This window comes from Periplaneta americana, chromosome 16, assembly GCF_040183065.1.
Source record: "Periplaneta americana isolate PAMFEO1 chromosome 16, P.americana_PAMFEO1_priV1, whole genome shotgun sequence".
Classification (NCBI taxonomy): Eukaryota; Metazoa; Arthropoda; class Insecta; order Blattodea; family Blattidae; genus Periplaneta; species Periplaneta americana.
The window spans coordinates 178915306-178929982 of record NC_091132.1 but is presented as its reverse complement, the minus strand read 5'-3'; the positions used below and the strand labels follow the sequence as shown (position 1 = coordinate 178929982).

The window sequence follows — 14677 nt, the reverse complement described above, 5'->3', positions numbered from 1 at the left end:
TATGCTTTGTACTGCACTATTTTATTACTATTATATTATTATTATTATTATCAATAATTCTTATTTTTTATACTTTGTATGTCTCATTTATTTTGACCTGCTGTCGACATTTTATTATGCTTTTTTCTTTCTTTCTGTATGTTATATATTATGTCTGATTTCTACTTACTTGTTGTTTACATTTTATTATTATCATCCTATTCAGTTTTGTGTGTAAAATTGTAGTGTACTTTGTAAATTTGTAGTGTTTTTTGTAACGCAGTTTTACTCCTGGTTGAGTGTTAGAGAAGGCCGTATGGCCTTAGCTCTGCCAGGTTAAATAAATCATTATTATTATTATTATTATTATTATTATACATGAATTGCAGTATTTTGAGTAAAAGGATGTGACAACCAATTATATAAATGACAACCATATTTTTTATTATTTTATCATAATTTATGACATCCCAATTCTATTATGAAATATACAAAAATAAAATTGTTTCAAAATAACGACACGAAGAAATACTTTGGAACTTAAAAATAGCATTCTGTAAACATAGTTTCTGTGCCATGTCAATATCTTGTTCCGAGCTTTTAGATTACTCACAATTATGCTGAAGTGAGTGATTTTAATAAGTCCAGACTCCGGCAATCAATTCTCATCTTGTGACTTCTTGAATGAATTTCCAGGATATCAAATTTAAAGAATTACGAATCACAAACATAACAATTTTATGGTTTCTCTTCAGTGTGTTGGCATACATGCTTGCTTAAGGATCCGGAGTGCGAGAAACACTATCCACACACATCGCATTTGAATCATTTCTCATCATTATGCTGACGTACGTGAACTTTTAGGTTTCCAGACTGCGAAAAACACTTTCCACAGATATGACATTTAAATGGCTTTTCGCCTGTGTGCATGCGTGAATGCATTTTCAGATGGCTTGACTCCCAGAAACACTTCCCACAGACAGGGCATTTGAATGATTTCTCGCCAGTATGCTTACGTTCATGGACTTTTAATATACCCGAATGCGAGAAACATTTCCCGCAAACATTGCATTTGAATGGCTTTTCACCTGTGTGTACACGTGTATGAACTTTCAGATGTCCAGACTCCCTGTAACACTTTCCACAATCCCGACATTTAAATGGCTTATCACCAGTATGTTTGCGTGCATGGGTTTTCAGTGTTCCAGATTCTAAGAAACGCTTTCCACAGATATCGCACATGTATGGCCTCTCGCCAGTATGCTGACGAACGTGGATTTTTAAACGTCTTAAATCCCAGAAACACTTTTCACAATCTTGGCATTTGAATGTCTTCTCGCCTGTATGCATACGAACATGTCTTTTGAGATTCGTCAATTTCGAAAAGAACGATCCACAGACATCACATTTGAACGGTTTTTCACTCGTATGTACGCTTTGATGTCTCTGTAAAGTTTCGGAATAAGAGAAAAATTTCCCACATATATTGCACTTGAAGGGTTTCTCCCCAGTGTGTTGTCGTGCATGTATTTTCAGGTTTCCCGACTGGGTGAAACACTTCCCACAATCAAGGCATTTGAATGGCCTCTCGCCAGAGTGCGCGCGTGCATGTGTTTTCAGATTAGTAGAATTCGAAAAGCACATTCCACACTCATCGCATTTGAATGGTTTGTCACCCGTATGCTGACGTGTATGGGTTTTTAAGGATCCCGATTGAGAAAAACATTTTCCACAAATATCGCACTTGAATGGCTTTTCACCAGTATGCTTGCGTACATGCATTTTCAGCTGTCCAGAAGTCAAGAAAAACTTCTCACAAACAGAACATTTGAATGATTTCTCGCCAGTATGTTTGAGCATATGCCTTTTGAGGGCTTTGGAATCCGAACAATTCTTTTCACAAACATCGCATGTGAATGGTTTCTCGTTCTTGAGAAATCGCGTATGCTCTCTGCTTTTAGTCGACTCCGGGAAAGATATTTCACAAGTATCGCACTTTAATGCGTTTTCACTTAAATCTAACTGCAATTGGTACTTTAAAGCTGTGGAAATGGCCAACATCTTGCCACATATATCACACTTGTTTGAATTACGGAGAGTTTCACTTCGAAATGAACTGTAGCTAGATGGCTGTGACTTCAAGCTGTTTTGACTTACAAACACTGTTTCATAATCACGACACTCAATGAAACTTTCGCCTGCTATTCTTCCCGAAGAAACAAAACTATCCTGGCCTTGGCATCCCGTTGGTCGATCTTCACATGGAATATCGATGCTAACTGATGACACACTTTTGTCTCGATCAATTGGACTCCTAGGATGAAAATAACATAAGTCTCTAAGATATTTATAAGAAATGAACAATATTTCAACAAAAAAATATAGTCATATATCAATCCCAGAAGTTAACAGATTACGTCATTATATTGTAAGGCAAGATTATAAATTTTAACGTGTCTGCTTTATGGCAGTGATTTTGAAGGGCCACGTAGAAATATGCTGACAGAAGGACAGAAATAATATTTTGTACTCAAAGCTTCTGAAGAAATTATCTATTTTAGTTTAAGGTACATGATTTTCCGAACTAATATGTTTATCCCCCCTTTTTAACGCAAAAATCTATTACTGTTCCAAAAGACTTTTAATCCACTACAGCGTAGTTTCCAAAACCCACTTTTTTCATGTGGTTTTCATTAAGGGGTTAGGTACAATAGCAGTAAAATTTTGGAAATATTCAACATTTTTTCCTCCATGACTGTATTTTGTACAATAATGAAAATTAGTATGTGTAAAACACTGTCCTTGTGCTATATAATACAAATATTTTTACGATTAAAAAAAAATTATTTATATATATTTTTTTAATTCAATGTGGTGGTAGTTCACTGTGCAGTGATGAAGTGTTTCCGTCATAACTAAAAAACTATCCAACATTCTGTGATGAAATTTTTTGTGTATTTATAAATGTCATATCTACAATATGATGCAAAATCACTTCTGTATCTGTGATAGATTGTCTGATAAAAAATAAATTCATTTTTAAAAATTGTCAAATATCAGTATTTTCTTCTAACGCAAAATAAAAACAATATTTTTTATTAAGTAATATAGTTGAAAGAGCATGATATTGTAAACATGAATTTCAGCAATAAAATAAAAGAGAGAGAACATGAAAAAGTTAACAAGTTTATGAGTTATGGGGGAAACGCTTCATCACTGCACAGTGAACTGTCACCGTTTTGAATTTTGAAAAAAAAATATATATTTTTTTTAAATCGTAAAAATATGTATATATTTTTTTCATATAGCAGAAGAACAGTGTTTTACCCATACCAATTTTTATTATTGTACAAGATAGAGTAAAGGAGGAAAAAAATGTTGAATATTTCCAAAAGTTTGACTACTGTAAGCTGTGCCTAACTCCTTAACCGCCTCATCCACATGCAACCATATTGGATTTAGATGACGTTTCCTCCAGAATACTGTTTATCCATTCATTAGTATCTTCTTTGAAGGAAGACACTGGTTGGTATTTACAAGTTTATGAAGATATTCCGATGTTGAAATAAAACAGCACGGAAAGTTCTATACTTTTATAACTAGTAAACAGGTGTGGAATTAAATGAAATTGCATAGCACCAGCGCATTTAGATCATATTCTTTAGTACCATCTTTCCTGACAGTACCGAAACCTTTTTTAACAGCCATTGTGTTACTTACATCTTCTAACTGATAAAATTCTCTCACTAATACTACAATCCTTTCCGGTAGCCCATGACCTTTGTTTTCATTTGGGATAGACAGATCACACTTCTTCAAATCAAGTCTTTTAAGGGGAGAGGATGGTATTTTTTGGTGAAAAATGAGTAAATTAAAAAAAAAAAAATCTTTAAAATACTCTGTGATTTGTGTGGAATGCATAGCGTAACATTTTGTGGGTATTTGTGCCCTTATCGGATGTTGAGTCGCCATTTTTAAACTTCCTGCGTTATGGATTTTTATATCACTCGCCCATTTTTATTGTTGTTTCCGGTAAATTAAATTTTCAAAAACATTTTTTTTTCTTTAAAATACCCTTTGATATGTCTGGAATGCAATGCATAACATTTTGTGGGTATTTGTGCCCTTATCGGATGTTGAGACGTCATTTTTAAACTTTGTGCTATGGATTTCTAAATCACACGCCCGCTTTTATCGGTTTCCAGTAACTTCATTTTTTTTTTGCTACATTGCCAGACAAAAATGGATATAATATCTGAACTATTAAAGATACATGCATGAAATTTAGAACACACATTCTTTAGACTATTAGGAAACTTTTCTCTGTAACAGAATTTTGTTAATTGATTTCATTTAAAAAATACGTCCCTTTGTTTGCAAGAAAGGAAATCAGAAAATTGTTATTAAATTTTAATTGTTTATTTTACAAACGTAGGGAAAAATATAAAAATTCTGTTACAGACAGTTTGTAGAACATGCTTTTGCAAATACATTGCAAAAAACTGTTTGAATCTATCTTTAAAAATGGTTTCGATATATAGGTTTTAGTACAATCCTGCATTGGGTACATTTTTTTTTTCAAATTTCGGCCCCCAAATAACTTTTTTTTTTCCAAAATATTTTTATTTGGTTGAGTTGCCACAGCTATGAGCTCTCTACATACAAAAAATTAATATTTTACACCAAATAGAAAAAAAGTTTTAAAAGATACCATCCTCTCCCCTTAATATGAGGATCATGTTTTGTCGCACCATTGAAATGGTTTTAAATTTTTTTAATGGACCAAGAAAGTGGACGCAAAGTGAATAATTGAGTTTTGTGGTTCTATCATTTTAGTACGGACTATGTTACTAACATTTATAAGAATTCATCAACAGTTTCTTTCTCGGGATCACTTTTATCTGATTGTTGGAACTTTAGCTTCAATATATGCCTTTTATTTCAGTTTCCCTTTTCTTTTATTAAACTTCCACAAATTGAAACCGATGTTTAATTTAGATCTTGAAGAATAGTTTCCACAACACTGTCATTATCACTATTATTATTTATATTATTATCACCACTGACACCAGTTACACTACAAGTAGGTGCCACAGCTGTATTGGCTACAACCCTGTTCCGTCGCAGTTTTATTGTACACGTGGAACAAATTCGTACTTTATTTTTATATTGCTCTGGAATTCCAAACTTTTTTAATATCCAAAGAGCAACCTTTCTGAGTTTCTTTGGATCTCTTCTTTTATGACGTCGCTTCAAAGGATTAAAACAGCGATCCGATTTAAACGTTTTCTGCTTCATGTAGACCATCCTGTAGAAATGAATTGTACAAGAATGAGTGTTCTATAATGGTTGAAACAACCTAACGATTTCATTTTTATTATAGATTTATATAGGGTCGAATCAAGAATGGTATGGGTCCCTGGCAGAAATAATAACTGCTCTTCTTGATTAGAAAATAAAAAGTCACACATTTATTAACACTAGTCTGTAGAGGGTAAGGCCCGTAACACACATGCAGAGTTTTCGCCAGCGAGAAATGTGTTGCGAGAAAATTAGAAAATTGATAACATGGATTCAAATGGACGTCCACACACTGGAAGAGATTCTCATTCGAGGCAAAAACCTCGCGCGAGTTTCTCGCTGGAATCCGTAGCTCAGCGAATTTTCTTGACACATTTATCAAAGATGTTTGACATTTATACTCTTTATGACGATTGAATGTAGAAAAAGATATCACAGGTGGCGATGAATTTTATTGTTTTTATTTGAAAATGAGGAAGGATGGCTGATAATTGCAGTCAGAAACTTATCGAACTTGTACGATGTCACATGTAGGCTATTTCTATGATACACGGGATGAAAACTATAAAAACACGAAACTTAAAGAAGAAATCTGGAGACAAATATCAGATTATCTGAAAATAAATAGGGATATATTTTATTTTGATGAGATTTAATAGTATTAATTAAACATTTGAAATAATGTATCTATATGTTTTAACAGTTTACGTAATTTTAATCAGAACATAGCAAACAATCCTCAATCATATCATGAATGTCAAAAAACTGTGGTCCATTCAACCTGATATAATGCCTAAACGTATCATCATTCAAATCGAAACCAGTGTCCAAAACTAGTCCTTATTTTCGTAAGATACAATGTGATTTTCAGATATTTCTGGCTTTAATTTTAGGCCTACTTTTTCTTTTCATGAACGAAATATGTTCATGTAACTCCATTTCCTCATCATCTGAATACTCAGATTCAACATAGCGTTCGTACGTAATTTGTAAAGTACGACAATATACTTACAGGTTATATATTTAAGTACGACAATATACATAAATACATAACCTATAATATTTCCCCCGAGTCATTACCAGGGAAAGGATTTATATGTAAATACATATTTACTTATAAAGCTAATATAATTTATATTTTGCATTATCTTTATGTTTCACAATGTGTAGGGTTGAAAAATCCTACTTTTATTTTCCATATTTTTCCATATTTTAGAGTTTAGTACATATTTTCGTTAATTTCCATATATTTTCCATATTTCATATAAAATAGTCCATATTATATTAGGTTTAACAATAAAACAAAACAAAATTCCATTAACTTTTAAAAATACATTTCAACAATAGATATTTAAACACATGTTCAGTAATCCCTTTAACATCAGAGTTATTTGAAAATTAGCAGTCCTATCAACAATGGGAAAGTAAGTTACAAAACTGTATTAATTTAATTTAAAATTTTTAACAGACTTCAGTTGTGCAGCTCAACAGTTAAATGCCAGTCAGAGTACACATAGGTTCAGTTTTGTAAATCATACAATAAAGACGGTAAATATGCCAAAAGTACGTCATTCAGTCAATTTAAAATCAAAACTAACAAGTTACATTTCAGAATTTAAAGAAGATGGTTTATCAACTGACAATAAAATATTATTTTGTAATTTGTGTCAGTGTGCAGTATCATCTACACAAAAGTTCCTGGTGCAACAACACATTACAACTAGTAAACATCAGGCCAACAAACAACTAAATTCCAAGCAGAGACAATTGTTTTTAACACAACCAACAACATCGAATGTAAGATCTGAGTTTAACATCGACCTGTGCCGTTCTCTCATCTCTGCTGATATTCCTCTCTACAAACTAAAGAATAAGGTCTTCAGGGAATTCCTTGAAAAATATACTCAACATACAATCCCGGATGAGTCAACACTTAGGAAGACGTATGCTCCATCCATCTACGATGAGACAATACAGAAGATAAGAGATGAAATTAAAGATAGTTCAATTTGGGTTTCCATTGATGAGACTCCCGACAAAGAAGGTAGACTTGTTGGTAATGTAGTTATCGGTTTGTTAAGTGAACAATATTCTGAACGAATTCTTTTACATTGTGATGTTCTAGAAAAGTGCAATAACAAAACTATAGTTAAACTGTTCAACGAAGCTATGGGTATCCTGTGGCCAAAGGGTATTATGTACGATAATGTGTTATTCTTTATTAGCGATGCTGCCCCTTATATGGTCAAAGCTGGACAAGCATTATCTGTTGTATATCCTAAATTGACTCATTTTACTTGTGTGGCGCATGCATTTCATCGTGTGGCAGAAGTGGTCAGAGACAATTTCCCTAAAGTAGATTTGTTGATTTCATCAGTGAAAAAAGTATTTCTCAAAGCTCCCAGTAGAGTTAACGTGTTGAAAGAAATGTACCCTGAAATTCCATTGCCACCAAAGCCAATTTTAACTAGATGGGGTACATGGCTAGAAGCAGTTGAATATTATGCCGAACATATAGACTCTATTAACAATGTTCTCCTCTAAGATGCAGTCTCAATTGATACTGCGAAAACAGTTACCTGTGACATAAGTGTGAAGAATGACTTAGCTCACATTCAGCATACATTTTCATGCATCATAAAAACGCTCAAAAGTCTCCAAAATAGGCACCTTTCACTATCTGAAAGTTTTGAAATTATAAATAGTACTGTGGAACAACTGAATCGTGGTAGAGGTAAAGTTGCAGATGCAGTAAGAGCTAAGGTGGACACTGTACTTTCAAAAAACCCTGGATATGAAGAACTACAAAAGGTTGTTGCTGTGATGAGTGGTGAATCAACAGTGAAGATTAACTTGGACTTATCCCCAGCAGACATTGTGAAATTGAATTATGTACCAGTTACTTCTTGTGACGTCGAACGCTCTTTTAGTCAGTATAAATCTATCCTCAGAGACAATAGAAGAAGATTCACTTTTCAGCACTTGAAAGAAATGTTTGTAACCTATTGTTATGGTAACAGACAATAAAAATTGTGTTTTGTTGAAACTACATTGGAAGATAAGGTACGTCCATTATATTTTTTGTTTAGTTTGATTAAAATGTACCAATATTTAACGTACATAGTCATTTTTTTATAATTTTAAGTCCATATTTAATTCCATATTTTGGTAAAAATCCATATTTAATTCCATATTTTGGTAAAAATAACTACATATATATTTACATATTTCATATATTTTTAGTCCATATAAATCCGTTCCCTGGTCATTACTATAATCAGAAAAATGCTTTCTGCATGAAGGCAGTGCATAGATGATCATAGCGAGGTGTGATCTGTGATAGCGAGAACTCGCCAAGTGTGTGGAGAAAGGCTCTTCGTCTCTTTCTCGCAACACATTTCTCGCTAGCGAAAACTCTGCAAGTGTGTTACGGGCCTAACTTAGTCAAGTTGAGGAGGTAAATAGTGAACTATGACTTCAAAAGCAATCCCCGCCAAATTTCATGTTCAGTGCACATAAAACTTAAATTATTTAAGCCTGGATGTACTGTGCGAGTTCTTGATTCATCTTTCATTAATTTTGGCTTGGAAAATAAATGTTCTCAAGATGCATTGGTCGCAAATAATGCCAGAAAAATTCTTATAGCAATTTCTGTATAGGGGAATGCCGCCAAAGATTCTAATTTTTCATGTAGCCATTGAGTATTAAATCTTTATAATCCAGATCATCCCAAGCATATTTTGCAAAAATTTCATATTCCTTTTCAGGGATGCAGCAAGATGATGACATTCAGATACCAGCGCTGCATAAGTAAGATCTCTGTTATAAAAAACTTCAAAGTTTTCACAGTTCTTCCATTAAGAACATAGATGGTCCCAAACTTTAGGTGGGTCTTGTTTGATACGCCTACCTTATTAGGGAAAACGGGAATTTTATTTAAAGCAAGGAAAAAGATAGGTTTGGAAAGTAAATCCCGAAAAGACAAAGTATATGGTTATGTCTCGTGACCAGAACAAAGTACGAAATGGAAATATAAAAACTGGAAATTTATCCTTCGAAAAGGTAGAAAAGTTAAAATATCTTGGAGAAAAAGTACAAAATATAAATGACACTCGAGAGGAAATTAAACGCAGAATAAATATGGGAAATGCTTGTTATTATTTGGATGAGAAGCTTCTGTCATCCAGTCTGCTCTCAAAAAAGCTCAAAGTTGGAATTTATAAAACAGTTACATTACTGGTTGTTCTGTATGGTCGTGAAACTTGGGCCCCACTTTGAGAGAGGAACGAACAGAGGTTAAGGGTGATCGAGAATAAGGCGCTTAACAAAATATTTGGGACCAAGAGGAATGAAGTTACAGGAGAATGGAGAAAGTTACACAAAGCAGAACTACACGCATTTTATTCATCTGACATAATTAGGAACATTAAATCCAGACGTTTGAGATGGGCAGGGCATGTAGCACGTATGGGCGAATCCAGAAATGCATATAGAGTGTTAGTTGGGAGGCTGGAGGGGAAAAAGACCTTTGGGGAGGCCGAGACGTAGATGGGAGGATAATATTAAAATAGATTTCAGGGAGGTGGGATATGATGGTAGGGACTGGATTAATCTTGCTCAGGATAGGGACCAATGACGGGCTTATGTGAGGGCGGCAATGAACCTCCGGGTTCCTTAAAAGCCGTAAGTAAGTATGACAACCATTACTATCACTAACACAAGTCCACACCTGTGGAGAAACGGTTAGCGCGTCTGGCCGCAAAACTAGGTGGCCCGGGTTCGATTCCCGGTCGGGGGAAGTTATCTGGTTGAGATTTTTTCCGGGGTTTTCCCTCAACCCAATACGAGTAAATGCTGGGTAACTTTCGGTGCTGGACCCTGGACTCATTTCACCAGCATTATCACTTTCATCTCATTCAGACGCTAAATAACGTAAGATGTTGATAGAGCGTCGTAAAATAACCTACTACTACTAACTAACACAAACACCGTTACACTACTACCACACCCACTATTGTGACCAGCACCATTGCTACAATGACTGCCATTATTTGGTGTACTGTACCTAAAATCATTTCTAAACCTTTATTGTCGCCAGTACTTCGCCAGTGCCACCAACATTAACATATTTGATCCAGAGGTTGTAATAAGACAACGGCATTTAAATCGCCAGTGTGTCACCAGGTGTATTAAGACAACTGCGTACAACTACACGCATTACAAAGTTTGTCATTTTATTGCAAGGAATGCATTTGCATTATCGACCTGACTTTGCATTTAGAAGCCTGTATCTTCTTGTTCGTTTTGCATCATACAGATGGCTCTCAATTACTATAGCAGATAGCAGTAGAGTCAATGTATATTGGAGAGTACCGCATTCTTTTGATCCGACAAATGTCATTTTTACTCCAGAGGAGACTCAATACAACGCAACACTTGCATAGGAACACAGGTTTCTATACTAAAAGCCACGTTATGAACCGACTAAACCGGAAGCAACGTTATATTGCTCTCTTTCTGAGCGCGAGATTCAAAGCATGTTCAGCGTTTGTCACCGATATGTTTAAAATAACTGTCATAGCTGTGTTTTCAATTATTAATATAATAAGTATATAACGAATTCAAACATTTCAGTTAAACAAACGAACAATGATTCGATTCAAAGAATAATGATAATAATAACAATAATAATAATATACTGTTAACTAAATGTATCAAGATACATCATAGTAATTTTTATTTTATTTTGAATCGTCGTCGTTATAAGTTGAATTAACTATTTGGCTATTTTTGTATATCAATAATAATAATAATAATAATAATAATAATAATAATAATAATAATAACAACAATAACACTAACAATAATAATAATAATAATAATAATAATAATAATAACAATAATAATAATAATTACATAACAATAATAATAATAATAACAATAATAATAACAATAACAATAATAATAACAACAATAATAACAATAATAATAACAATAATAATAATAACAACAATAATAATAATAATTACATAACAATAATAATAATAATAATAACAACAATAATAATAATAATAACAATAATAATAACAACAACAATAATAACAATAATAACAATAACAATAATAATAATAATAATTTAATGGATATGATCTTAATTTTATATTTATACTAATTGAGTTATATATATTCTATTATATTATTATTATTATTATTATTATTATTATTATTATTATTATTATTATTATTATTGTTAATTCACATATATCAATAAGCAAATATACAAATCTAAAAGGAAAACTCGAGCCGGCTGAGCCATTGTTTAAAATAAATAAACAGATAAATAAAATAAATAAATAAATAAAGAGTATTCGGACACTATTAGGTATACCATTAATTTATAGGAAGTACACACAACATGGAAATTAGAACATTTAAGTAAGTCAGTCACAAATAGTGCCTGAGCCGTTTGCAGCACTGCTTCTTTTACCAATGCGATGCTTCCATTTACACGTTTTATAAAAAAAAATAGTCGTTAATGCTTGTATAGGAACAAAATCATTTCTGTCTCTCCAGACTTAAAAATCCGCTTCCTTTTTGTTTCGTAGCACTCGGAAGAATTCATTATTCTATTTCAAGTACTACTGCATATAGTTATCGATAACACTATCAACAATATTAGTAATTAAAATTACTGTTTTTAAGAAAGCACGAGTTAATGACGCTGGTACCAAATGTGACTCGTAATGCATGTGGTATTGCAAATAACTGAGAAGTTTGGCTACACTGTCTCTGTGATCCCGTTGCCAGATTTTCGTTAGCAGACGACATTTTTACGTGAAGTCCAATGAAAAGCTCCGTTCTCCTTCTCCCCTCCACCCCCCACACTCAATGTGTCATCGCTGCACAGGCTACCGCTCTAACCTGCACTTTCCTCTCCCCCACCCAACTACTTCCTGTTTAGTCGGTTCATAACCTGGCTTTTAGTATAGTGTGATATTCCACTGTTACAGTATCTTGAAGAATGTCATGTTGTTGAGCAGTTAACTGCTCTCAAAGGTCAGAGAAAAATGTCAGTTTCTGCTCTGTGTGTGATCTGTGGTTTCTGCTGTCTCAGGAAGATATTGATATAAATTGTAATTTTACTGAAGATAGAAATACTGACTTGAGTGAACAACAAGCTCTTTAGTGTTTGTTGGGATCAGTTTTGTTCAAAATGAAACAAAATAAGCCATTCAGTATTTGTGAAAACTGTTTTCATCTGTAATCACTAGAGACCGGATTTGTAGGTTATTATGAAAAGTTAGATTTAGAAGATGTTTCTGATGAATTTATAGGAAGAAACATATTTGCATCAATCCGTGCTATGTAATAGTGAATTCACTTTCGTATTATCAATTTATAGGTAGAAAGAATTCAAGTCCCCAAGTTAAAATGTTTATATAATTGTAACATTCTATTTAATTACTAAAAATGGATAATTTTGCAGGACAGCTACGCACAAGATAATGCGGAGATTTTTTTTTTTATAGTTACTAGTCTCAAGGAACAAATTGGTATTCACATAAAATCCAAAAGAATGTTACCTACAAGTAAATGGAACATACCCCCTGGACCTTATATTGAGGCCATGTCTAAAAGCTCAAGTCCACACTACACACTAGTGACTAGCAACTAGGTGACTTGTAAACTACACACTAGGGAGCTTTGGACATGTATGCTTGAAACATGGCCTTCTTCATAGACTATTTTTCTAAAAACCATGACATCATGGTGCAGCACTAAATTAAGAAGGCAGTCTCATAATGCAGTTTCATTACGAGTTATGTGGAAAAGATAAGGGCTTAATATATTACAATAATGTTTAAAACATTGTGCAGAAGGTACTAACAATGTCAGTGTTCAAAGTTAACGTGTTATTCTCCATTATATTTACATTATTTCACTTCCAAAGCATTTTCAGATTTCATAACCCCAATTGCTGATGAGGTATCCATGTTTGTTTAGTATACAGGTCAACAATCAAGCAAGCATTTTCGTTTACTAGCTAGTACAGACTTGATTGCTATGCACTACGGACCTTATACTAACTACATACAGGGCCGCTGTCAGAATTTATGGGCCCCTATGCAATACTGTATTTGGACCCCCATTGAAAAAAGTAACAATTACAAGTTACCAGTTATTCTAACCATAATAATTATTTGCAAAATAAATAAGAGATAACCCCATACACAGATAAGAACCTAAAAATATACACTTTTATTACATGAAAACGTTTAACAAAACTTCACATCAGCACAATATATTATATTCATAAAACATTATTTCTAAACACCTGTAATTTCTAACTTGCAGTCCAACATCAACAAACAACTCTCCTTGACTTCACTGATGCAAAATCATCAAATGTATCATCAAAATTTAAAGATCTAGCAAGATCGCTCTCCAGACTAAGGAGCCAAGGTTACTCAGTCGTTCTTGACACATTGTTTATCTGAATACATTTTTTATTTCCTTCATTTTGCTGAAGGGTCTTTCAGCATCAGCAACTGTCACAGGAATTGTATAGAATATTCGAATGGTTATACAAATATTTGGAAATAAACTGTCCGGTTTTAATTCCCTCAGACTATTTAGGAGATTCAAAGGTTTCAGTGGGGTTGGCCCTAAATTAGAGGCATGAATTGATTTTAAATTTTTCGGCTCATCACTGATCTCTCTGTTAATATCTTCATAATATTTTTCACGCATTTTAGCACCCATATTAATAACTTCCAATTTTTTCTGTCTCTCCTTGTGCTTCTCAGCTCCCGACTTATGCCTGTACTTGTCTATTGTGCAGTTAAACTATTACCAGTAACACTAATGAACAGAATTTACTAGACAAACGACAACGAAAAGACGAAAGTTTTGACACGAAACATACAATGTACTGAAAAGGAAATGTATCCTGCGATTTCGGTTTGGGAGAGTCCACTAGCATATTGCAGTGGGCCAGCAGGGGGTTGGTAGTTAAAAAGGACAAGCCAATAAATAATATAACTTGTTCGGTACGTGATGGGAACATAGTTCAGGCAAATACCGGGGCTCTCAATTGTCATGTCGGTGAACGTTAATGCGAGAAACCAATATTCTATTATATAAAAGTCAAATATTTATATATGAAGTGGTAATTTGTATTAATTTTACTATTGTTGAGTTAATATGTCAGATTCAAGTAACAAATATTCTTACAAAATTTTATAGTACCGGTATGTATCTGTGAATAATTATTCATGATAATAAAAAGTAATCAGACTCACTTAATCTGACGGGCCCGTATTGCTCACATGCCCACATGCACTCGTCCCCTTTGCCCCCTCCCCTTCTCGGTGGCCCTGACTACATACATTACAAA

The 14677-nt window shown here is 33.5% G+C and overlaps 1 protein-coding gene across 4 annotated transcripts in view; it reads right to left on the bottom strand.

The window, feature by feature from the left end:
* Positions 1-412: 412 nt before the first annotated feature.
* Positions 413-14677, bottom strand: part of LOC138692090 (oocyte zinc finger protein XlCOF6-like) — a 49413-nt gene continuing 35148 nt past the window's right edge. For 2 of the 4 annotated variants that reach the window (XM_069815020.1, XM_069815021.1), the window contains exon 6: positions 413-2293. In XM_069815020.1, the coding sequence (XP_069671121.1) occupies positions 805-2293 (1489 nt within the window). In that variant the 3' untranslated portion in view covers positions 413-804. Of the gene's footprint in view, positions 2294-3299; positions 5288-14677 lie in introns of those variants that run through there. The other 2 variants (XM_069815022.1, XM_069815023.1) reach the window with 2 other exon arrangements.